This window comes from Cupressus sempervirens, chromosome 8, assembly GCF_028749045.1.
Source record: "Cupressus sempervirens isolate cs-2001-9-10 chromosome 8, ASM2874904v1, whole genome shotgun sequence".
NCBI classification, from domain to species: Eukaryota; Viridiplantae; Streptophyta; class Pinopsida; order Cupressales; family Cupressaceae; genus Cupressus; species Cupressus sempervirens.
Genome location: NC_143125.1, coordinates 210,431,431 through 210,459,367, shown reverse-complemented (window position 1 = coordinate 210,459,367; position 27,937 = coordinate 210,431,431). Strand labels below are relative to the sequence as shown.

At 32.2% G+C, this 27,937-nt stretch overlaps 1 protein-coding gene across 1 annotated transcript; it reads right to left on the bottom strand.

Annotated features, from left to right (window-relative positions):
* LOC149542250 (uncharacterized) lies at positions 1-27,937 on the bottom strand. Its single transcript, XM_089795705.1, has 5 exons — positions 27,899-27,937; positions 27,660-27,739; positions 27,555-27,570; positions 1,204-1,842; positions 1-741 (listed from the first exon to the last, which is right to left on the bottom strand). The coding sequence occupies exons 1-5, from the start codon at positions 27,935-27,937 to the stop codon at positions 1-3; spliced, it is 1,515 nt and encodes a 504-aa protein (XP_089651831.1).

Here is a 27,937-nt window from a genome sequence, read left to right as displayed (position 1 = left end):
TCAAGGATGGTGACGACTATACAGCGAAGTTAATAATGGTTGCCAAGACTGGCTCAAAGACCAACCATCCTCTCGATTAAGATTAACGGGATGGTGGTTAATTTCAATGGCTTCCATTAACTTTCTCTTGAAGTAGTTATCTTCCTTGACAAGGATTTGGGTGCTCTGGAGACAAATATGGTGTTTGGTTGCAGATGAGTGCTCTGTTAGAGCAGATTTTTGGACCCTATCATGTTTGATGTCTGCACCATGCTCCCTAATTCTAGTCTGGAATGAGCGACCCGTTTCTCCTATGTAGGCTACACCACAAGAGCAAACAATCTTGTAGACTCCTGAGTCAAGAAGAGCTTCTCTGGGGTCCTTAAGAGGGGGCACATAGTTACAGACCCTGGATAGGGGCTTGAAGGAAACCCTGAGTCCCTTCTTAGACAAGATTTTGGCAATCTTTTGGGATATACCATCAACAAAAGGAAAGGCAACGTTCAAGGGAGGCAGAGACAAGAGAGGTTTGGGGTTGGCACTGGCGAGAAAGAAAGATTTGGCTTGGTTAAGCGCCTTCGAAATTTGCTTATGAGAGTAACCGTTAAGCTTGAAGACTTGGCGGAGATGGGCCAACTCCTGGTTTAAGTTGTGATCATCGCAAATTCTAAGGGCTCTAAGAGCAAGGGTCTTGAGGATGCCAACCTTTTGGCTGGGGTGATGGTGAGATGAAGAGTGGAGGTATAAATCAGTGTGGGTGGCCTTGCGATACACACATCAGCTGAGAGTTCCATCTGCCTTCTTGATGAGAAGAACATCGAGGAAAGGTAAATGGTTGTTAGACTCAAGTTCCATCGTAAAGGAGATGTTAGAGGAAAATTTGTTGATGTTCTGGTGGAGCTCCACAAGCTTGTCATGACCATGTGGCCAACACACATTTGTGTCATCCACATATCGCTTCCATCATCTGGGTTTAAGGGGGAAAGAGTGGAGGGCCACTTCCTCAAAACACTCCATATAAAGGTTAGCGATGACCGAGGAGAGGGGAGAGCCCAATGCCACCCCGTCAACTTGCTCATAGAAGACGCCTTGGAAGGAAAAGAAAGTGGACCTCAAACATAAATCCACTAAGGAAGAAATTTCCTCACCCATCTTATCCTTGATGATGTCAATTGAGTCAGGAATTGGCACCTTGGTGAAGAGAGAAACCACATAGAAACTCACCAAGATGTCATTTTGCTCCATCTTGACATCTTTGGTAAATTGGACGAAGTGGCTAGAATCTTTGACAAAGGTGTCAAAATTTCCCACCAATGGGGAGATAAGCTTGGTAAGATGAGATGCCAACCCATAGGTTGGCGAACCAATGGTGTCAACAATGGGTCGAAGAGGGATACCATCCTTATGAATTTTCGGTACCCCATAGATGCGAGGGGTTACTTCTTTAGATGGCACCAATTTTTTCTTAGTGGTCTCATCAAAGGAGGATCTGGATATGCCAGCCTTGACAAGCTTGAGAATCTTCAAACAAGGGTTACGAGGAAGGATTCTGTAGCTATTCGAGTCAGAGAGTAAAACCTGCATCTTGGCGACATAATCATGTTTGTTCATGATCACAGTGGCATTACCTTTGTCAGCCTTGGTGATGACAATATCGTTGTTGGCAACTAAATGCTTGAAGGCACACAACTCAGCTTTAGGGAAGTTGAGTCTGGGCGGTTTGGCACGTTTGAGGGCGACAGCACAATCCTGTCTAACCTCTTCCGCCAAATCAGGGGAGAGGGAGCGGATAGCCTGCTCGATCTCAACAAGAAATTTAATGTGAGGAATAGATCGAGGAGCACAGGAAAAGTTGAGACCACACTTCAAAAAATTAAAAGGATCTGGCTTATTAACCCCTAGACTGGCTTGATCTGCTCACTTTTTCATTCTTGCATTCTCTCATCCTAATGATGGATCACAGAGTGTGATCCGAAACGTTGATGCTAAAAAAATGAACACAATCAAATCAAGAAGCAAAATATTAAATAGTATCAATTATTCAAATTGGTAATTTTTTCGTGCAATATAACTATTACCAACTAGGTATCCTTCTATGTTTTCATGTATCCTTATGTTCATATACATCTCCACTTTCTCTCTTTCCCTAAATAATAGAACATACTTAACTTCCAAGAAAAAAAATGTTTAACTTAAGTGGAGAAATAGTTTATTTGAGGCTATATCACGTCTTTAATTAAACACTTATTCATAAAAAAAAATATTTTCTTTAATGAAATAAAAATAACAAAATTATCATAATTAACATTCTATATGTTTTTGGCATAGTCATTGCATGTTGTAAAATCTAATAAGAATCAAACATTTCTCCAATGTGAATAAATGAATATATTAGTTGACATTATCAATTTTGTGATATTGCTATCAAGATTTAACTATGTGATTTTGAGTCAAACTCATTGACCCATGTTTCATGAGTAGTGATTCAACATGAATCCATCTCTTATGAGAATAAATGGAACACTTAACACTCATTGGATCTAGATGATGCTCATAGGGGTGAAGCACCGGGACTCCATCCCAATACTACTCCAGCTTGAATGTGCTTAACTACGGAGATTCCTCCATGGTTAAACCCAAAGCTTGCAACCCCATTATCAATTTCCACAGTTCATTTGTAAAGTAAAGTATTTTGTAGATTTGATTATATCTTGAATACCATAATGATGGATAATGTAGTGTGATCTAAAATGTTGAAAATATATTAGCATTTGTGCTTTTCTTAATTCAAAAGTAGAATAAAATCAAAAGTCAAGTGGGGTTGAGGACACCTCTTTATTTCATTTTATTCTACCAAAACGAACGACCATCAATTGCGAAACTCCACACCGTCGATCTCTTAAATCAAACCGCTTTCTCATAGAAAAGTCTTTTACTTTTCGTTTTTAAGTTCTGAAGGCTGACTGATAAGAGAATCAATAATTTTTTAATCATGCGAAAATTTCTCCTCTTGAAATTTTCAACTGGTAAAGAGAAACCGTATTTTTTAAGCGGCAATATTTTTGTAAATCAAAGAGAATTTCAATAAACGGCTTAAAAATCGTTTCCACTTACAATTTCACATTATCACATTGACTAATAAAAATAATAAAAAGTAGCCACAGTTGACAAAAGAAATCAAGTGGAGCAAGAATCTATCGTACAATCCAACTCCATCATTTCGTATTTTAAAACAGAAAATACGACTCCAAGAATAGATGACAGTGTGTAAATATAATTTAAAAGTGCAAAGGTCTAACTTTGGCAGAAACTTGTATTCCAATAAAAAAGTGGAAGGCTGAGAAATCACAAGTCATTTCAAATTGTGGAAAGCGGGAAGAAATTGTTACGCTTCGATCAACGGATTGTTTTTCCAAACTCAACTTCCAACGACAAACAACTCAATCAATTTCACAGTTTTTTCCGAAAGCAAAAGAAAAGCATTTCACTTTTCATTATGCGCCGAACAGTAGTGAGGGATCATTTTAACAAGAACGAACTTATTACAACTTTATAGGTTTTGGGTGTTCACTTGGGCAAGCTAAGATTGAAGATGGGGATGATGCTTCTTCTGCTACGTTTATTCTCATGTCTGTCTATTGTTAAAACAGACCATAAATAACACAAAAACTAAAGTAATAACTTTTGTAATGTAGAAAGTAGGGCAATACAGAGCCAAAAAAATTATAGATATATAACTGATAAACAACAATATATTAATCTAGCTTTCTTACATACATCAGGCCTTCAAATGTCTTTTAACAATGCACAGCTTGCATGTGCACATCACATATTTATAAATTTAGTACCAAAATGTAGAAACTTCTTTTCTAGATTATTCTATATCCTAGAACATTCTACATCTAAATTGGATTGTACAATGGAAGGCTCTAGAAAGTCTCTTCTCTGGATTCTTCTAGACAATCTTAACCCTTAACATCCCCCCTTAAGATTCGCTACGAAAAAATACAAAAGAGAGGGGAAGAGGGGAACATTATATGACTATCCCCCCTTAATGTTCACCTCAATCATACCGAGAATACTCCGTAGCTTGAGAAATTTAGCCTCAAGCATACTCTTAGTAAATATATCTATTGTTTGATCTTCACTTGGACAAAATTGATGATTAACAATATTTTCTTGAACAAGATCCCTGATATAGTGAACATCAATTTCAATGTGCTTTGTTTTAACATGAAAAATAGGATTGCTTGCAGCTTGTATAACACTTTGATTATCACAATACACAGTAGTAGCTGAACTTTGTTCAAAGCCAAGCTCACATAAAAGATGTCAAAGCCAAACTACTTCTTTTCCCACTTCTTTTGCTGCTCTATATTCTGCTTCACATGAAGATAGTGATGTAGTGGCTTATTTTTCGCTGCTTCGTGTGATTGGATTTGAACCAAGCTAAAAAATATAGCCTTATCAAGTAGATTTTCTATTATCAATATCACCACCCTAGTCTAAATATGTAAAGCCAAGCAAAGAAATAGGGGACTTATAATTGTAATGTATGCCATATTACATTGTTCCACGAACATATCACAAAATTCTCTTGGCAACCACCCAATGACTTGCTTTGGGTTCCTGCATAAAATGAGATACTAGATTGACTGCAAAACAAATGTCTAGTCTAGAATGAGTTAGATAAACTATGCTACCAACAAGTTGTCTATATAGAGTAGGATCTACTTTCTTGGAGGTGCATTCTTTAGTAAGCTTGACTCCAAATTGAAAAGGAGTAGGGGTTGGCTTGCAATCAAGCATTCTAAATTTCTCTAAAAGATCCAAAACATACTTTTTTTGAGAGCTGAACAACCCATCATGAAGCCTACTAATTTGCAAGCGAAGAAAATAAGTTAGTTCACCCAAATTAGTCATATAGAATGCCCCTTTGCAAGTTGATTTCAAATCATTAATTTAATTATTCTTTGGTCCATCAATGAGTAAATCATCTACATAAACTGCAACAATGATGATGTCATCTTTCACCTTCTTCACATAAAGATTTGGATATGATTTACATTTTTAAAACCCATGAAGCTAAAAATACCTGTCAACCTTCTCATTCCATGCTCTTAAACATGATTAGGCTTTTGTTGATCTATAAAACACGGAGGTTGATCCATATAGATTTCTTCATATAAATCTTCATTTAAGAAAGCATCTTTTACATCCATTTGATGAACATGCCACCCAAGACTTGCAACCAAAGATAAAATAACTCTAATTGTATTCATTTTAATGGTAGGAGCAAATGTTTTTTCATAATAAACACCCTTTTTTTATTTTAAAATCTTTTAGTAATCAATCTAGCCTTGAATTTCTCTACATCACCATTTGATATAAAATTTTCTTTTGTAAACCCATTTGCAACCAATAACATTCTTACCTTGAGGTTGAGGTACAAGATCCCAAGTTTTATTTTCCATTAATGCATTATTTTTTTCTTTCATGGCTTGCTCCCATTCTTTCTTCCCGCGAGCTTTCTTGTAGGATTTTGGATCATTTTCTTGCAATTCTTTGGCCATGAGAGCACAACCATTCCTTCCATGGACTTTTGAGCCTTGCCTATAGATTTCTTCAACACTACTTGTCCTTTGTAGTAGCTGGAGAAACATCTTCATTATCACTACCTATAGATAATGGCTGATCAAAAGCATTAGTAGTTTCATTTATATCAGCAATGCATATGTCATCATCATCAATATAGCCTTCACCTTTTTCTAGAATAAGAGAATTAGTTTTTGTTGTAAGTTGTGAATGCTCATCAAACTTTACATCTCTACTAACAAATACCTTATTTTTTGTCAAATCATATAACCTATAAGCCTTTGATTCTTCATTATAACTAATAAAAAAACACTTATGACTCCTTGGTTCTAACTTTTTCCTCTTTTCATCGGGGATATGTGCCCAAGAAATACACCAAAATTCTTTAAAATAACCAATGTGGGGTTTTCTACCACTCCAAGCTTCTTTAGGGGTGAGTTGGAACTCTATTCATAATATATGTAGCACAAAAAACAACCAAACCCCAAAATTTATTATGTAAATTTTTAAAATGCAACATCCAACGAGCCATTTCTAAAAGAGTTTTATTCACTTATTTAGCCACCCCATTTTTTTGAGGAGTATATGTTACTTTTTTGGCAATTTAATTCCACAATTCTTACAAAATGACTCAAATGCATACTTACAATACTCAACCCCATTATCTGTTCTTAAGAATTTAATTATTTTCCCACACTGATTCTCAACTAAAGCCTTAAATTTTGGAAAAAATTCAAGTACCTCATTCTTTCATTCAATGAAATAAACCCATACTCTCCTACTATGATCATCAATAAAAGTGATGAAATACCTAGCACCTGAAAGTGAGGGATAGCCTAATTCACATCAATCACTATGAATGAGTTGTAATGGATGATTGGCTCTCCGTACTTTACTTGAATCAAATGGATCTTGGTGATGTTTTCTTAACACACATCCTTCACAAACTCCTTTAGATGGTGAGATTTTGGTTAACCCTCTAACCATATCCATTCTAACCATATCTTTCAATTTCCTATAATTGATATGTCCAAGTCTAGCATGCCAAAGTTTTGACATATAATTAGCTTGAGAAATATAAGTATTAGAGTGTTTAAATTCTTCATCAAAAAATCCCAAAAATTTAAAAAGACTTTCTTCATGATCAACTCTTCCAATGAAAATTATATTGGCTAGGTCTTTTCTATCTCTAGCAATGCCTTGATCAGTAGTAACAACAAACTCATATCCAATTTTAACTATTTTGTATACTAAATTTAGATTCACCTCTAATCTTTTAACCACTAAAACATTTTTTGAAGACCCATTTGTTACATTAATAGTTCATGTACCTATAACTAGTAGTTTCATTTTATTGTCAATAGTAGTTTCGTGATCTGAATTCTTTCTTTCGTAAAATTTAGTAAGCAAAGATCTATCTCTGGTCATATGAAATGGTGCACCTAAATATAAAATCCATTCTGAAGAAAAGTAACCCCTCTTAACATTAGATTTTATTTCAGGTGTAGTAGTAACCTCCTTACTTGTTTTATCTTCTCCTTTTTGGGAGATGGCTACAAAGTTGTATCTATCCTTCTTGCCATCCTTAAACTTTCCTTGCTTGGGCTTGTTTTGTTGCCTTTCATTGTCCTTTTTCAAAATAGAATTTGTCCATGTGATTTTAACCCCCACAATACCTGCAAATAATGAATTTTCTTCCACCTTGTTTCTCTGCACCATCATTTCTAAAAAAGTAGTTACAACTCTCATTATTCTAAAATTTATTATATCCTCTCCAATTCTTCTTTCCATCATTTATAAAAAAACTTATTTCTAGTTGCATATGCATGATTTTTCTTAATATACCCTTCTTTAATAAGTTGGGCTTCTTCATCTATAATAGACTTACAAAATTGATCAAAAGTTTGTTGTGGAGTATTAGGATTTAGCTAAATAATCATTTTCATTGTTTCCTTAAATACCTTGTATGGCTGGGAAAGCTTACTTTCAACCATTGCAATCAATTGAAAATCTTTCTTTGCATATTCAACACATATTTTCTTTAGTTGAGCATTTAAAAAAGTAAATTCATTGAAATAATCAGTCATTTTTTCAAAATACGATGGATCCAAGTTCACCAATTTTTTCTTTATAATCTTTTTGTAAATTATCCCACAACACTATTGGATCATTAATATCAACACACCTTCTATTGAGATTGGGGATTAATGCTTTACCAATAATACCTCTAGCTTGCTCCAACTTGCATCTCCAAATCTCTTTTTCTTTATTAGTTTGGAGTTCTCCAATCTCCTTATTCACTATCCTCCATCAGGCCTTTTCTCTCAAAGCATTCTTGACTGCAATCTTCCAATCTGTAAAACCTTCCATCAAATATAGGCAAAAAATCATTTAAAGATCACATGTTAGAAAAAGAAATAGCCTTGCAAACAAACCATTTCCAACAATGTATTTCTTTTACCAAATCTCTATAGAGATATTTCTAATTGAATTTGTAGCTAAACCTCTAAATGAATCTCCAGCAAAACCACACAAAAATTTATTTCTAGCTAAGCCTAAGCCCTGATACCATGTAAAAATAGGCCATAAAAAAAATAAAAACCAAAGTAATAACTAGTGTAATGTAGAAAGTAGGGCAAAGTAGAGCCAAAAAAATAGAGATATATAGCTTCTAAACAAAAATATATTAATCTAGCTCGCTTACATACATCAAACCTTCAAATATCTTCTAACAATGCACAACTTGTATGTGCACATCACATATTTATACATGTAGTACCAAAATCTAGAAACTCTTTTCTTAGAGTATTATATATCCTAGAATGTTCTACATTTAATCTCAATTGTACAATGGAAGGCTCTAGGAAGCCTCTTCTTTGGATTCTTCTAGACAATCTTAACCCTTAACATCTGTGATGATGTCTATTCATTATATGTTGCATCCTTCTTATGAATAGGCTCTCCTCACTTTCAGAGCTACCATCTCTATCGATCCATTCAATATCCTCCTCAATTGGTTGCCCAATTAGACCTTCTACAACTAGATTGCCATCACCCGCTCTTCTCATCGATAGTGTGTGGTTTCCTTGAATATTACTGGTATGGGATTATATGGAACTCTTTCCCCCTTTCTTGGAAACCTTTCCTTCCTCAAAGTACTTGATCTAAAAAATAATATGTTAGAGGACCATATCCCACATCAAATTGGAAGGCTTTTTCACTTGAGATGCCTTCACTTGTCACATAACAAATGAAGTGTAATTATTCCCCTTGAATTTAGTCTTCTATAAAATTTAGAAAGCATGGCATTGGGAATAAACTGATTGATAGACATAATCTCACCTTTCCTAGGAAATTTGTCTTTTCTCAGAGCCCTTGATTTTCCTGAGAGTAAACCCCAAGGTGGTATTCATGTTGAGTTGGGTTAAGAATAGGGTCGATCCCCCTTTTACCTTTAAATTGCACCCATCTCCAAATTTTTGAGATCAGTTTGTACAACTTAAAAGGCCCAATTCCAAGGGAGTTTGGAAGGCTATCAGAGCTACAATGAGTGACATTTTGGGATGATCAACTCAGTGGAGAAATACCCTTCTCAATGGGGAATTTGACTTAGCTAGAATTGCTACACTTGGAGTTCAACCACCTAAATGACACAATGCCTCTAGAACAAGATAATTTTTAGAAGCTGGGAGCATTAAGTTTAGTGGTAAATCAATTAGTGAGTGGAAATGTTGCTTCATCTTTTATAATAGTGTTAACTAATTTGTCTAGACTGGGACATCTTAATATGGGAGCTAATAATCTCACTAGTGTCTAGCCCACTTCAATTGGTCATCTTTCAAATTCACTCTCATTTTTAACTTTAGAATATAATGGAATCGAGGGAAACATACTAGATGAATTTGATAACCTCACAAACTTGGTGATATTTAGTTTGGAAGGAAACCAATTGAAAGTGACCAGTTCATTTGCACTCAATAAACTTTTAAATCTAGAAAGATTACATCTGGTAATGAACAATTTACATGGAAGCATTCCAAAGAGTTTTGGCCAATCAAAAATGATTGGATTGTTGTCACTCAATGAGAATATGCTTTTAGGGTAAATTCGAGTTAGTCTTGGGGAGCTTTCACAATTGAGAGATCTTTTATTTGATCATAATTAACTATCAAGAAAAATACCTACCAATTTGGGGAGATGCTAGACACTGGAGATGGTGGATTTTGCATACAACAAACTAATGGGAAGTCTACCTTTTGAAGTTGCAGGTCTTCAAAATCTCTATATTTATTTCAACTTTTCTAAAAATTTCTTGCAAAGTTCTATTTTTGAAATGAGGAAAATGGTTATAGTTCGAGCTATAGATATTTCTCAAAACAATTTCTTAGGTGTCATTCCTACTTCACTACCAAGCTATAAGGGCTTGGAATATCTAAATCTTTATGTGAATAAATTTGATGGTCCAATTCCTGCATCATTGACGAATCTATTAAATCTAGAGTACATGGATCTTTTATGCAATAATTTGTTGGGTATGATACCAATGACATTCACAAAGATGAAAAAGATCCAACATCTCAATCTCTCTTCAAATAGCCTAACTAGAAAGGTCCCAAAGGGAGGAGTTTTTGAACACTTGATGCCACAAAAATTATGGGAAATCTTGGCCTCTATGGAAGATGGATAAACTTCCCACCATGCACAAATTCTAATAAAAAACAATCATTAGTCTTCAAAAAGGTGATTATTTCTATTGTAGTAGGCATTGCAATTTTAATTTTGTCTCTTCTATTTGTAGTGCTCTCCCATATATATTACAAACATTCCAGTACCCCTAATGTAAATGTACATGGCCTCTAAAAATTTCATATGAAGAACTTGTAAATGTAACTGCTAGATTTAGTAATGAAAATCTTTTAGGAATTGGTAGTTTTGGGTCAGTTTATAAAAGGATTCTAAAGAATGGTACAAATATTGATGTTAAAGATCTCAATTTGCAAGATGAACATCCTCACCAAAGTTTCAAAAAAGAATGCAATGCATTAAAGAGAGTCAGAAATTGCCATGTTATCAAAATCATTTCAGCAATGTTCCTACCTTGATTTTAAAGCCTTAATTCTTCCTTTCCTCTCAAATGGAAGTTTAGAGAGATGACTATACAATTTAGAAGGTGTTGTATGTAGATTAAACTTAAGTGATCATATAAGGATGGCAATAGAAAAAATAGAGGGGATGGCATATCTTCATCACTACTGCTTTGTTCAAGTGATTCATTGTGACCTCAAGCCCAACAATGTCCTACTTGGAGATGACATTACTTCATATATAGCAAATTTTGGCCTTTACAATATTATTTTTGACAATTCAATGGATTCTTTAACTTCTATAACTACACTTAAAGGATCTATTAGCTATATTGCTCTAGGTATAGATTTCTCATTATTGCATTATTTCTTCTTTTGGTTTTCTTAATCTTATAATCTATTAAATGCTTCACATAAATTAACTATCATTCATTCGATTTATCTATTCTTATAGAGTATGAAACATGAGGAAAGCCTACTACAAAAGGTGATGTATATAGTTACGGAGTTCGAATTCTAGAGCTATTAATAAGGAGGAGACCAATAGATGATATGTTCACTAAAGGACTCAATCTACAAAAATGGATAGAAATGCATTTTCCAAATAGTATCTTAGATGTGGTGGATGATTATTTTCTTATAGATGCTCATGAAATGGAAACATCAATGGTAATAGAATGTCTTACCAAATTTATACAAATTATGTTGTTTTGCACAAGGAATTCATGCCAAGAGCAACCTAATATGATTGAGATAGTTTGTAGACTAAATACAATTGGAGGTGTCTTTCTTAGCATCTCTAATACTCCTCAATTACCAATAGACATCTCACCTTTTCTTGACAATGAAAGAGATATAAATATGGATGGTTCAAGGAACAACGAGAGTTCATCTACATCTACTTTCGAGGTTTTTCTATAAGTTTTTCATTTGTTTTCTAGACAACTAGTTTATGTGTTATATTTTGTAGTAGATAGTATATTGTGAGGAAAACAAATAATATTTAGATTATGATACCTAGAATATTTATAATATTGTGACATTCTTTATTTCATATTTGAAATTCTTTGCACAAAGGAGATATTCATGGTTTTATGTTTTTGTTTATTAATTGTATAAAGTTAACATTTTTATAATATTAATCATTTTATTTTGAGTTGTAATGGTAAATTTTGTATTTTTTTTGTTTGTTAATCTTGCCTATATAGGTGGAGACTTGTCTTTCCATCTCTTTTTTTACGTTATTTTTTTTGTTGAGAAGTCATGCATAAAAAAAATATTAAATAGCTTTTCTAATGTTCAACTATCTTTCCATTTTTACTTTTTTGAATATTATTTTTAAAAAACTTATTCTTTATTGTGTGGCCAATAAAAAAAGCATTAGGAAATGTTATTGTTAGATTTCAAAAGTTCTAGAAAATATTTCCTTGCACTATTACAAAATTTAGGCTACCTTTTTCCCAATTCATGAAAAAATAATAGCTCTAGATTACTAGAATTTTCTTGATTGCTTGCTTTTCTATGCTCTCTAGTATTATATTCATTAAATATTTATTCTTTATATATTCCTTGTTATTTTTATGGCTAAATGTGGACATGGATACTCAATTCTTGTAATCAAATGATACTTTTTTTTCAATTTCTTGTTTCCCTATGCTCTACAATATTAAATTCATTAAATATTTTATTTTTAGATAGTCCCAATCATTTTATGGCTTAAGGTGGACATGAAGGCTTCATTATAGTAATCAATTGCTAAAATAATTTTAATTTCTAATGCAAATACTTATATACACCAAAAATATTCTAAAAGCTAATTTTCATTCATTAGGGTCAGTTCAAGAAGTTGTGTCTCACTTTTGGTCAAAAAATCGATGTGCTTTTCCTAGTTTTGAAATATTTTGTAAATAGAGGCATTTGGATATTAAATATTAAAAAAAAATAAGAAATAAAAATTGTAGTGTCTGGAATCTCCTTATTGAACATATAATTAATTTGTATATCCATAAAATAGATAGTTTCTTTGGTATGGATCTTTTAAAATAACTTTTTCAAAATGTTTGTTTTAGGACCATACCACATTCATGTACGGACACCATAATTTTGACACAACTAAATGAATTTTTGTGAATCCTTTTAAAAGAAGTTACCTGACACACAAAAGATTGATGAGAATAATTTTATTTAATTATTTAAATAAATTATTTAAATTTATTTTTAATTGATGATTAAGCTAATTTGTAAAACCTCTCATATACAGACACCATAATTTAATCAAAATTTAACTTTTTGAGTTTTTTTTCGATTAAAACTTCAATAGAATTTTGTCTAGATTGATGACATGTAAATTAATTTATGAAATATAAATGTTTTTTTAAAAAAATTAAATTTTTAATGAATCTCACTTTTCTTTTCGTTTAAGAGACACTTTTGATTAATAAATAATGCAAAAATAAAATATGAGCTCATCACACTATAAAATTTAAATTTTTGAAATCAGAACAATAAGACCTTTAATGTTTTTTTGTTTTATTAAAAAATTTAATTGGGAAGACTGTATGAAAATTATGACAATCTTTGAAATTATGACATTAAAATTGGGTGCCCAATTCTCAATTCAAAAATTGGGTGCCAGATTTTAATTTAGCCATTATACAAATTAGGCACTTGATTTAGAATCAGGTGCTTGGTTATTTAAAAATTGGTTGCCCAATTGTTAAGTACTCATTGGTCCCCAAAAGTTGACCCACAAAGCACTTATGAATCATTTCAATGAATGATTGATAGTTTCAGGTTGCAACAACAAATTTCTACCATAATTATTTTGTTTTCTTCTCATCTTCTACAATTTGAAAGCTATTGATTTAAATTCAAAACTAGTGCAAACATGGGATCAAAAAGAAAAAAGAAAAAAAAAAGGAAACTTTTTTAATGAAAAATGAGGAGATTGCAACGAACAAAGAGAAGGAAGCACAACATCAATTAGAGAGAAGTCAAAGAATTAGAGATTTGAGAATTGGGTCTTCAATTTCAAATATCATTTCAGAAGAGAAAGACATTGGGGATACCATAGTAGATGAAGAGGTTGAAAAAGAAAACCCAATACAAGAAGATTTAGGTGCACATTCTAATTAAACTTTCAATATAGGTGTGTCTCCAAACCCTCAAGTTTTTTCTAATGATGAAATTGGTGATTTTGTAGAAGAAGGTTATGATTTAAATGATTTAGGTTTTCTCCATGAGAATAGATTATTAAATGATCATACGAAAAAAAATTAAATTGAAATGCAAGTCCCAAAAGAAATGCCAAGAAAATATGAAAATGAATTTCAAATTACAAATAACTTTGAAAATAATAATTATATGAATGTAGCCATGGAAACACCAAGTATTGAACAAACATGTTTGAATGATATTGAAGTGTGTGAACATAATTTTCATTTTTCTAATGATGTGCTAGATAATCTTCATGGATTGGTTTCATGGAGACAAATTAGGAAACATGCTAATAGATTACATAGACATTTTTTTTATAATAAGAAATTTGGGTTTCAGTGTCAAGTGATGTTCCAACTAATTAAAATGTCTAAAATGTAAAAAATAATGAAAATGTTAGGAATGTATGCAAAACCCAAGAATAAAAATGATTCTTTAAAGCAACTTGTATCCATTATTGCTAGTGCCTTTAATGTTATCGAAAAGAGAATTAGCTCTAAAGATAAGAATTTAATACAACAAGAAATAACAACTTTAGTTAACAAATCAACTACTAAAAAAAAATTGATTACTAACATAAGTGGATATCTTAATGTGAATTACAAAAAATTAGAAAGAGATGTAAATAGAAGGGTTAACTTTAGATGTGATCCAACAAATAGTTTATGGACTTCCAGTGGCAGATTACTAAGATCTAGTATGAAACTTACTATTGAAATCAAAACTTTGGGTGAATTTTTTTGGCATGATAATAGAAGAGTATCACCTAATTCAAGAGATGTTCTTAAATTAAGAGTTGGCTCAAAAATATGTGATCTACATCCTAAAAAGCTTTTGGACATGACTCAAATTGTATTATTCAAAAAAATTTGAAGATGATAAGATGTTAACTATTACCATTAGTCAAAGATCTTTTGGAAAGTGTAAACCATGGTATGTGAGGATTGAAAAGGAATGAATCAGATGTTGTTGTAAAACTCACATTCAATTTCATTACTATTATGATGTATTTCGATCTATATTTAGTATCATGAATAGTAAAAAAATGTTGTAGGAATGTGGTAGAAAAATACCACCTAAAACTATAAAGGATTTCATATCAGGTGTGTTTCATAAGCTACCTAATGAATAATATTTTATTTTCAATGCATGTCTTTCTGGTACATGTGATATGTGTGACAATATCTCTCTTTTAGATGAATGTTTGCATGAAAATTATTTGACTACTCTTGAACAATAATTAGTTGATGTAAAAAGATCCAAAACTATTCAATATCCATTGAAGGATGGGAAGATTAGAAGAAGGTTGTTGATCTCATCTTGGTTTTGACAAGGTAGTGACAAAACACTTAGTCATTTTTTAGCAAAGAATCTAGTTCAAGTTGAGTCCATACTACATGCAAAGTGATCAGGTAGAGTAGAGCAATCAATGCAAACTAAGTGATCATAGTGTGGTAGGCATAAGTTTCCATATAGTACATGTGTAAAATGACTAGTTAGTGTTGAGTACTTGTATGTGGTGAGTAGATAGTATCTTCTGAGTCACTTGAGTAGTCTATACATGTTGAGTGATTCAAATTCCGAGTAACAATAAGTGTCAAGTTCTACAAAAGTCAATTTACAACATTTAGATCATAGTGATGGCTTAACATTAGAGCCTTTGGATACTGAGTGAATATTTTTTGGCATAGTTGTTTCTCATAGCACAAACTGGACTATGTAAACTATTTTTGATGACATAATCATAAATTTATGATTATAAGAGATAAGTATGGAACCACATTTTGAATTCCTATGTAATGCAATCAACCAATTAGATTTAGGGAAGCTTAAGATGATAATAAGAATCAACCACAATATTTGATTTTGACCTAGCCCATCTCCACCAATACCTATTTAAGGAGGTAAATCCTAAAGAGTTTGTGGATGTGTGAGGAGATGAATGCTAAGAGGATAGAGAGAATTCATGGTGGTGATGATGGTTATGTTAGAGTTATGCAAAGCAGAATCAGTCTAAGAGAACAATGACAAGAAATAAGAAGTTTAGAAAAGATAGATTTTAGAAGAAGGATCAAGAAACAACCCGTAAAGAGAAGATGTAACATCAAGAAAATTTTTACTAACTAAAGATCATGTGCTAAATCATTCTAATATGTGATATAGAGAAAAAATCTTAACAGAGTAGTCCTAACGGGTTGTTATAAATCTCTTAAATGAGTGGTTACTTAATTGTGAGATTGAAATCCTCTAACAAGGAGAGTCCTAATAGTCTTGTAAGCCTTTAATAGGGAAGAACCCTTATAGGGTAGATCATATCTTATGATCAACATTTTGTAGCCATAATAGGCCACAAGTAGTGAAGATTTGTGGGTGTCCTCTGCACCCCAGTTTTACCTTCTCCTTGGAGGGTTTCTTGGTAACCAAATTTATTGTGTTATATATTAATTTACTTTATACTATGGGTGTGATGCATGCTAATTTATTTTATTTTATATTTTAAGTTATGAGATCACCCTTCAGAACTTGCTTTCCCATTGTTATTTCAAACAATTGGTATCAGGGCTTTCTTCTCTTGAAGGAAAGTTTGACAACTTTGGAGGTAAGGTCTTGAAGATATATGTCTACAAGTTAGGAAAGACAATTGAGAAATAGAAGATTGAAATACAACTTTCCCTACATCAACTCAAGGAAACAAGAGATGAACTACAATAGTGATTGAAGAGAAGGAAAGAGATATGTATTCAACAAGATGAAACTCGTTATAAAGAAGTAGACACTACTAGATTATTCAAGGATAAAAACTCAGAAGAGTTTGATGCAACAATTGTAGATCTAATGCAAAATAACAATGCCCTTAGAGAAGATGTTAGGAATTTGAAAATAGAACAAGAAGCACAATCAATACTTTTGTTTGAGACAAATGAAATAGAAAAGAAAGCTAAAGAAGAAAGAGCCACAATTGAAGAAGTCAAAAGACTTCTAGCTAATAGACTTGAAGAGAAGACATCAAATGTGCAAAATCTTGTAAAAATATATTTGGATACAATGAATCAACTAATGATTACAAATCAGGAACTAAATAGGAAAGACATTGAGATTACAAATTTGGAAACATAGAATACCCTACTATAGAATTAATAGAAGACTAAGAAAGAAAATCTTCATAAGCCTAGTAAAGCCATCAAGTACTTTGAGAGAATGTTGGAACACTAGTAGAATTTTGACAAATAAATGACAATGTGACTAAAACTTTTAGTCACAAGACTAAAAAATTTAGTCACGTGACTAAAATTTATCAAATTCTAGTAATATTTTGTAAATTATAAGTGACTAAATAAATGACTAATCTAATCATTGGGTAAAATCACAAGCTTAGACAAAGATAAGTGACTAAGTAAATGATCAAATAAGTGACTAAACAATTGGTCTCTAATAATTAGTAACCAATAAGGGTGAGTGTGTAGCTAATTTAGTGTCAACATGACTCATGCTATGTAGGCAAGGAACTCTTGTATGATCTAAAAACCTAAGCCTCAAATTCAAACATTTTTGAGAGGGAATTTTACACAAAAATCAGCATTATTTTTAATATTTGTACCTCAATACCAAATGTAATTACAAAGAGGATATGCTCAAGTATTTTTTCAAAATAATAAATGGAGGTACATATTTATAGATATGACCAAAGTGAAGTGTTTAAAAATTATAATATCACAATTAGGATTGAACTATGTTGTTTTTCTAGTCAAACTCATTGACCCATATTTCATGAGTAGTGATTCACATGAGAATGAATATAATGTCAGTTAATGCTCATTGGATCTAGAGGATTCTCACACAACTAAATAATTGATAATTAAGGGGAGGTCACTCATCTTAGGGCTACTAGAGTTCAATACAATATTTCTAAACTTAAAATTAATGCATTGTCATGAAAAACTTAAGATATTATTTTAATTATCTCTAATTTAAAATTAAAACTATTTTAATTTTCTTAAACTAAAAATAAAAACAAAATAACTTAATGTTTTCTATACATAAAATAAAATATATTATTCATTGTAATTAATAATTAATAAAATAGAGTAAAAAATTAATTAAAAATTAAAAGAGAATAAATACATATTTTTAAAAATAATTAATAACAATGACATAACCATACCAATATAAGGTGTGCAGGATCTAGGGTTGAAAAAAATAGTTAATTAATAATAAATAAAGAACTATATTTATATGGGGTATATGATAGAAATTCTTCATTTCATCGATGATTAGGTACAACAGACAAAAGATTGACATAGAAGAGAAATGATTGGCAACATTATTAGAGATTCTAAATAAAATTTTCTTTCATTTGTTGGAAGGATTAGTGACAAAGAGAAAAAAGATGAGGGTTGAAGAAATTTGCCCAAATCTTTAATTCAATTCACTATCATTTCTTCTTCGATTCTTTGACAACCTAGATTAGACAATAAATGGGGTTATAGTTCCTTTAGCACACATATATAATTTGTGGTACAAAAGCTAAGGTTTTCTCTATTTTATCTTCTTATATGTTCATTTTTTTGTCTAATTTGTTTAGATTATTGTGTACCTTAATTTTTTTATTTATTTTTTGATCCAATCAAAAGTATATGCATTAGTTAGGGCATGTTTATCTTCAGATCCAAGCTCTTTACTTCTAACATTTATATCTATAAAATCAGCTTAAAATTGTCTCATAGCATTCCACAACTTAGACAAAATTATGATTTAATAAAAAAAAAATTTGGGCCATCAACAAGATTTATAAGCACTAACATCAAGGGGAAAATAAGGACAATGAGGTGTTGCAACTCATTTTTATTACTCATGCATGCTTTATTTGTTCATCAAGAAATAAGTGTCTTCATACAATCCTTTTTCTTTACAAGGACAATGTTTGATGGTACATGCAAGTCCAATTAGACTCTAATGGCACAAATTTGAATCAAGATATGAATTTATAGGGAAATATAATATTTGTGTTACATCCATATGATTTTACAAAGAAAAACTCTTGCTTCATTATAGGAACCCCACTTTCAAATGGAGTTGAGATTAAAATCATATCATTTGATGTTGGTTTTGTATGGATTCAAATCATAAAGTGAAAAGACAGGTTGGAATATTTAGAGGACCAATGATATTGTCATTCTATTAATGCCAACATGACAAACACTTTCAAACTTTCCTCCAACAATGCAAAGAACAAACAAGTATTAAAGGACCAATGACATTGGAATTCTATCAATGCAAACATGAAAAACACTTTGAAACTTTCCTCCAACAATCCAAAGAATTCCAATAGCCTCTAATATTCTCCCAAGGTAGCTCAAAGCATGTTATATTCCAAAATAATACAAAAAAGATAGTTTAGATATGACTATTACACAATAGAGAAGATGGGGAAGAGAGATTTCCTTTGGAACCAGGATCAAGTATACAAGCCAGAATTGAGACCTATAATTATCAATTCTTTTGTATTAGAAATTAGGTCATCTTAGTGTTACTCTTTAACCATTTTAGTAGTGATCTAAATCTCTTAGTAGAGTTGGTTTAACAACTATTTTTAAATCCTCCAACAAGGTGACATTTCTAGATTGAAGTGTCTAAAGAACTCTAACAAGGCTACTCCTAATAGGGTGAATAAATCTTCCAATAGGATCACATGTAATAGTGTGTTTTGTAATCATTAACAAGGTTGGCTCTAAATAGGGCTCACTTCAGAAGAGTGAAACCTAGTAACTAGTTGTAATTGGTTGTTTTCTCCAAATTGGGTTTCCACGTTAAATCTTGGTGTCACCTGTGTTCATGAAATTTCTTTCATGTTTATGAAAATAAGCTAATTAATATCATAATTTTTTTATTTACCAAGTTATAGTTGTTATTTTAGTGCTTACTAAGTTTTAGCATAACATTAGTATTAACTAAGTGCCTGTGTGTTTTCCAACCATCAGTATTTGTAGTTGAGTTTAAATATTCTGTATTGACATCTAAGGGATCTGAGATTTATTATTTTAGTAACTGATTTACCCATCCCCTCCTAGTTACTCCTATATTTCCAACAATTGGTACCAGATCTTCTTGGTATTTACAGAGAAGGTTTCAAGGACCTAGACTAAAAGATCAAGATGTCTTATAGAAGATGGATTCTCAAGTTGAACAGAGATAACTTTGTTTCAAGGAAGGAACTTATGAAGTTTCACCTAGAAACCATCAATGATTCAGGTTTAAAGTATTTGGAAAATTCTTAGAAGGCTCCAAATGGAATATTGACTATGGAGCAGATTAATAAAAAGAAAAATCATAACATCATGATGATTGGCGTTGCATTAGCTCTTAACTATGTTGAATTTGATGAGGCCAAAGGATGTGCTACTATTCATGACATGTGGACCAAACTGAATGATATCTATGGAGATGATAATAATGTGAAAAGAGCCAACATAAAAATCTTACGAGTCTAGTTTGATCAGATAACTCTGATGAGAGAGGATGAAAACATTACAAAATATGTTGAGAGAATCAAATCCAATGTTAATGCTATCAAAGCCTTTGGAAGAACAATTGAAGATGTGAAATTGGTAAGCAAGGTACTTAGAATCCTTCTTCCTAACTATACAATCAGAGTGTCTTCTATTCAAGAGATGAGATGTGATCCAAATAACAAGATAAATTTTGATGCTCTAGTTGGAAGATTGACCACATTTGAACTAGATAACTATGATAATTATACTCCTAGTTCTAGCAATATTGAGTCTACATTTGAAGCCAAGTTCTCACTCAAGAAGAAAGCTACAAAGTCAAAAGGAAAAAAATTTGAAAGTGAAGAGGAAGATAGTTTTGACACTAATCTTGAAGCCATTGAAGAATTACTTGCAAAAGTATATCCAAAGGAAAAGGAAAGTACAAAGGTAAAATTCCTTTGATCTACTTCTCTTCTAAAGAGATTGGTCACATTGCTACAAGGTGTCCAAATTGAAGCAAGAAAAATAAGTACAAAGCCAAGAAGGATTTCAAGAACTTCAAAGACTACAAGGAAAAAGGTAAGAAATCTTGTTTCATATAAAAATATTTAGGTAGTAGTGAAGATGATGAAATGGTCTATATTGCTATAGGAGATGAATTTGATGATGAAGCAGATAAAATGGAACTTATCTCTAATCTTAGCAAGCACGATACATGGATTATTGATAGTGATTGCTCACAACATATGACTGGTGACAAAACTAAGTTAAAAAATTTAGAACACTATGATGGTGGAAGTGTTAGATTTGGAAACAATGAGCCATGTTGCATAAAGGGAAAAGGTTGTATCTAACTAACTGATGAACATATATGTAATAATGCTTATTGGGTTGAAGGATTAAAGCATAATCTATTGATTGTGGCATAGTTGACTAACATTAAATTCAAGGTAGAATTCATCAATGGGAAGGCCAAGCTACTAGATAGAAAAGGAAATCTAGTTGGATCTAGAAAGCAATCAAAAGGTAACCTATTCTACCTAGATCTTAGTGAAAGTTCATGTTTCATTGCTCAAGTAGAAGAAAGTTGGTTATGGCATAATGGGTTATGTCATGTGAAATTTGATAATCTGATTAAGATTAGAGAAAAAGGAAAGAGTGAGAGGTATTCCTAGTTTGAGAAAACCTGATATGGGTCTATGCAATAATTATCAAATTGGTAAGATGGGCAAGACAAGTTTCAAAAGAGAGAACTATAATTTTGAAGAAGTCTTGGAGCTGGTTCAGATAGATGTATGTGGACCTATTGGAGTTGAGAGTTATAGTGGGGAAAAGTATTTTATTCTTTTTGCTGATGATTATTCTAGAATGATGACTATAATTTATCTAAAAGAAAAATTCGAAGATTTTTAAAAATTTAAGTGGTATCTGGCAAGAGTAGGGAAGGAAACATGAAAGAGATTGAAATGTTTAAGATTAGATAGAGGTGGTGAATTCATATTGAATGAATTCTACACTGAAAGAGGTATTAAAAAAGATAAGTATTAGCTCCTGGTACACCTCAGCAGAATGGTATAACTAAAAGAAGAAACAAATCCATCATGGATGGTGCAAGAATGTTGATGATAGAAAAGAATGTTGCAATCAAATACTAGAAGGAAGAAAACAACACTACAGTGCATACTTTAAACAGAGTACATTTGAAGAAAGACTCAAATTAAACTCCTTATGAGCTATGGTATGGATACAAACCAAATGTAAGTTACTTGAAAGTATTTGGTAGCAAATGTTATATTTGAAAAGAGACTAGGAAAAGTAAATTTGATGTCAAAGGTGATGAAGATATATTCCTATGATACTCCAATTGAAGTAAAGAATATAAATGTTTGAATTTATCCACTGAAAAGATCATAGAAAGTGCACATGCAAGACTTGATGAATTAACAAAAAAGAGTGAAGAAGAAAGTAGAAAAGAACCCTAGGATTATAGAAAGTTCATTTACTATAAACCTAATACATTGCCAAATAAAATTGGAAGTTAGAAGACTTCACCTCTCAAGTCTCTAGAATCTCTAGAAGCACCCCATATTCAACTAGTGTAACCCAAGTCATAGTTTGAAGGACATGAGTATCTATCAGAAGCTCCTAAATTGCAGCTAAAGAAAATCAAGTTTAAAGGACCTAAGTCATAGATAGTGGACCTAAGCATAATGCAAAAGATCATGGTGAAGAAAGTGGAACAAGTTTTAAATCCAAAGTACCTATGCTACCAAGATATGTTAGAAGGAATCATGGACCTAATCAGATCATTAGAGACAAGTCAGATGTTACAATGACAAGGAACAAATTGAAAGGTACATGTTTGCTTGTTGAATTTGAACCTAGATTAGTTAAAGATGTTTTGAACAATGAAAGTTGGATTGAAGATATGAAAAAATAAATAGAATAGATAGAGAGGAATAAGACCTGGACTTTTGTTCCTAGACCCAAGGATAAGAATGTAATCGGCACAAAGTGGGTTTTCAAAAATAAGCTGAATGAAGATGAAGAAGTTTCAAGAAATAAACCAAGATTAGTATGAAAATGTTATTCTAAAAAAGAAAGCATCAATTATGTTCAAAATTTTTCTCCTATTGCAAGATTAGAAGGTGTTATAACTTTAATTGCATATTCTGCACATAGACAATTAATTTTTTTATCAAATGTATGTAAAATCTATATTGTTGAAGAAGAAGTTTACATAGAACAACCTAAATTTTTTGTATATCCTAGCAAAAAGGATATGTTTTGTAAATTGCATAAATCATTGTATAGTTTCAAGAAAGCTCCTAGATCTTGGTATGAAAGACTTCATAACTACTTGATAAAGATTGTTTTTCAAAGAAGAAATGATAATAGTAGCCTAGATATCAAGGAAGGACCAAACAAGAAGATTGTGTTGATAGAAATATTTGTGGATGATACATTATTCACTGAAAATGATGATTTATGCAAAGCCTTTTCAAAAGAGATGAGTAAATAATTTGAGATGTCTATGTTTGGAGAGATAAAATTGACTGATGGATTATAGATTCAATAGAAGAAAGATGCTATCTACATTAAACTCAATCCAAATACATCAAGGAGATACTAAAGAAGTTTGGAATAGAGGATTCAAGACTAGTTGGAACACTTATGTCTACTAGAAATATTTTTTCAAAGATGATGATTCTAAGGAGGTAGATCAGACCACATATAGATTAGTGATTGGTAAACTACAATATGTAGTACACATAAGGCTTGATATTGCATTAGTAGTCAGTATGGTGGCAACATTTAAAGAAAATCCGAAAGAAAACCATATGATGGAAATCAAGAGAATCATGAGGTATCTGAAAGGTATTGAAGAATATGGTCTATGGTATAAGAAAGGAGGAAATTTGGATTTGAAAGCCTTAATAGATGTTGATTGGGCATGAATTATTGATGATGGGAAGAGAACCAATGGTGGAACATCATTTCTTGGTAAAAGACTAGTGCATTGGAAAAGTAAGAAGTAGAATTGTATTTCTCAATCTACAACTAAAGCAGAACATGTGGTACTAGTAGTTAATTTCTCTAATGTTGTTTGGTTCAAATAATTGTTTGTAGGTATGAAGGTAGAGATCAAGGATCCAGTGGTTATCTTTTGTGATAAGAATAGTTCAATTAATATATCTAAGAATCTTGTGATGCATACCAAGACCAAGAACATAGATATAAAATATCATTTCCTAAGAGAATTGGTGCAAGATAAAGAGCTAAGATTGCAATATGTGAATATAAAAGAACAAATTGCAGACATACTCACTAAGCTATTACCAAAGGATACATTTTTGTATCTAAGAGGTAAGTTAGTGGTCATTCCCCTATTTGAAGCTCACTAAATAAAGATTCGTGATGCATCAACTAGATCATGTTGAAGATCAACAAGTTGATGTAGTAATAAAAGGGTAGATTGCAAATGAATCAGTACATAATGTACATTGATACTCATTGAATATATTACCCCTGACATTGGATGCCAAAAAGGGAGAGAGAATTCTATCATATCATCAAAGAAATTTCTATAAAGGAGAGAGAGTTCTATCATTCATATCATTGAAGTTTTAATGAATATGTCAAAGAGGGAGAGAGAGTTCTATGATAAGGAAGAATTTGTAGAGAGTTCAAAGATATAAGATCTTCATTTGAAATATTCAGAGTTGATATTAAAGAGGGATAGTTTTCTATTAGAAGGAGATGGTGAAGACAAATTTTGCTGGTAAAGGGAGAAAACTAAAGTCACAGGGAGTTGACGCTGATAGAGGGAGTTCTCAAGGATGAGAATTAGAATGAAACTAAGGATATTTTACCTTATTTTTACTAAAATTTCATTGTATTAATACATGTTGTTTGCCATCAATTCCAATGAGGAAGATTTTTGAAAAAAATTGGTTGATTGTATATTGTCTTTGATGTTACAAAACATATCATATCTTTACTAGTTAGTGTATGCCAAGCCCACTTAGGTGATGAAGATGGTTGTGTCTACCAAGTATTCCAATGTTTTCCAAGTTTAGAAGTCAGTGACTATCTAGTTCACTCAGGCGTCAAAGAGAATTTTGTAGAAGTTGAGTGTTAACTAAGCTAATTTGGTTAATGAAGGAAAAGTTGGATGGAACTAGTGTTAATCAAGCTCACTCAGTTACCAAAGGAAGTCTATGAAGATGTAGTTTCAATTGAGTCCACTTGGTTAACTTAGGAAAATCATTTTTGAGTTAGTGGAACTACCAAGATGGGTTGGCTAATAAAGGATTTTCTTATTTTGGCATATTGAGTTTAATGTATTAGTCTGTTGGTTCTAGCTGACTGAGGAGATAAATATTAATTATTTTAAAGTTGTATTCAAGCATACTTGATGATGCGTAATGTATAAATAAAAGGTCAAGCTAAGGATTGAAAGTGCAAGTGAAAGTGAATAGAAGATCAAAAGATGCTAAGAGGAAGCAAATTTGAAGGATAAGTAGAATATCCTTCTATAGCTACAAAGATATATTCAATTAGGAAGGATCAAGTATACAAGCCATAATTGATATCTATAATCAGCAATTCAGTTGCATCAAAAATTAGGTCATCTCATTGTTACTCTCTAACCATTGTAGAAGTGGTCTAAATCTCTTAACAAAGTTGGTTTAATAGCCATTTATAAATCCTCTAACAAGGTAGCATTTCTAGATTGAAGTGTCTAAAGACCTCTAACAAGGCCTCTCCTAACAAGGTGATTAAATCCTCTAATAGGGTCACACCTAATAGTGTTTTTTGTAACCTTTGATAGCACTTTCTCCTAAAAGGGCTTACATCAAAAGAGTAAAAAATAATAACTAGTTTCTATTGGTGGTTTTTCCAAAAGTAATTTTCCACGTTAAATCTTGGTGTCACTTGTGTTCATGTTATTTATTTCATGTGTATGCATCTAAGTTAATTAAGGTTAATACTAGATAATATCATAAGATTTACATTTACTAAGTTACATTTGTTATTTCAATTGTTACTAAGTTTCAACATAACATCAATATTAATCAAGTGCCTATGAATTTCCTGAGCATCAATATTTTTAGTGAAGTTTATATTACATGTATTGAAATCTTAGGGATCTGGGATCTATTTTTGTAGTAACTGATTCACCTCTCCCCATCTTAGTTACTTTTCCTATATTTCCAACACATATTATGTTTTGAGTCACTGTTGTGTTGAGCAGTCTATACATGTCAAGTGATTTAGGTGCAAAGTAACAATAAGTTTCAAGTTCTATAGAAGTTGAGTTACAACATTTGGATCATAGTGAAGGCTTAATATCAAAGCCTTTGGATGTCAAGTGAAATTTTTTTGGAATAGTTTTTTGTTATGGCATAAAATCCTATGGAAACCATTTTTTTCTAAAATGATCATGAATTTACAACTATAAGAGATAAGTATGGAGTCACATTTTGAATTCCTATGTAATGCATGAAAACGATTGCATTAAGGGAAGGTTAAAGCAATAATAAGAATCAACCACAATCATTGATTTTGACCTATCCCATCTCCACCAGTACCTATTTAAGGATTTTATGGATGCGTGAGGAGACAAATGCTAACAAGATATAGAGAATGCATAGTTCCAATGATGGCTATGTCAGAGTTATGTAAAGAAGAATCAATCTAAGAAAAATAGTGAAAAGCAATAAGAGATTTAGAAAAGATAAATTTGATTAGAAGGATCAAGAAAATACCCACAAAGAGAAGATATAACATCAAACAGAAAGGTGTTAACCGAAGATCATGTGCTAAATCTTCTAACATGTGATACAAAGTAAATCTCTTAATAGAGTAGTCCTAACAGGTTATTGTAAGTCTCTTAACTGAGTGCTTACTTAACATTGAGTTTGAAATCCTTTAACAAAGTGAGACCTAATAGTCTTGCAAGCCTTTAACAGGGTACACAACTCATAGTGTGTTAGAGTAAATAATTAATTTACTAATTATTTATTCTATTTACTTAAGCTTACTTAGGTTAATGCATTTATTTAATATTTTGTATTTAATACATGTAGTGGTTAGTTGATGACAACACGAGAGTTTGTTCCATTCTAGCATGTTCCACCTTTTGTGGATATGTCTTGAGTTGTCAAGCTTATCTTCTACCACCTTGCAGCTTGTTCTACAAGCTTCTTTGAGGTCTTTATAAGCGACCTCTCTCTCATTGTATTTTCATCAGATATCATAAGACATTGTGCATATTGTAAATATATTTTTCTTGTGTTTGCATATTTGTCTCTCGTGTTTGTTTAGGGTTTTTCCCTTGCTCCATGCTCTTCTTCTCTTTGGCTTCTCTTTGATAGGTTCTCGCATGCAGGTGATCTTGGGCATCTTCGAAGTTGGCTTTCCTTAACTCCAACATGGTATTAGAGCCTTCCTGCTATTGCTTGGTTGAAAAATTTTGAAGCCGTAATTTGAAGTCACAAACTCTAGTTTATTTGTTTCTTTTTTCTTCAAATTAGGGAATCAAACAATTTTTGGAGCACTTTGGGCCCAGACGGACATCACCATTGGATTGGAAAGGTTGTTTGTAGTCAAGATTCATATAAAACTTGTCGAATTTGGAGACAGAGCTCCGGGAGGCAAACATTTTTTACATCAGGAGCTGTCTTACGGACTGTATGGACGATCTGTGATTTTAAAAAAAAAAAAAACAAAACAAAACTTGGGTGCACCACCTAGCAGCCACCTCCGCACCACCACCACATGGCCTACTCACCTCCGCCGTCGTCGGCAGCACCGGCGAACCGCTAAGGCGCAACCCTCCGACAATTTTTCAGGCACCGGTAGCTTCGTCGCCTATTGCAGAGCTCAACTCCGCCTCCACCGATTTCCTCCGCCCAATCTTCACTCAACAGGTGACAGCCAGTCTAACATCAGTGCCACCTCTATAGCATAGTCAATGCTTTATCAACTATTGCAGCAAATCCGCATCTGACACATGGATAGTGCACTCACCCCTGCCACGTCACCCACTTCGCCATGTGGCACTGCCAT

What these genes read in the sequence shown, in the direction of transcription:
- LOC149542250 (XM_089795705.1), bottom strand. Translation starts at nt 27,937, where the DNA reads ATGGCAGTGCCACATGGCGAAGTGGGTGACGTGGCAGGG. An exon ending in AAGTGGGTGACGTGGCAGGG is followed by an intron (nt 27,740 to 27,898) that starts GTGAGTGCACTA and finishes GCTCTGCAATAG; the next exon opens with GCGACGAAGCTACCGGTGCC. An exon ending in TGGAGCAAAATGACATCTTG is followed by an intron (nt 742 to 1,203) that starts GTGAGTTTCTAT and finishes GTGTATCGCAAG; the next exon opens with GCCACCCACACTGATTTATA.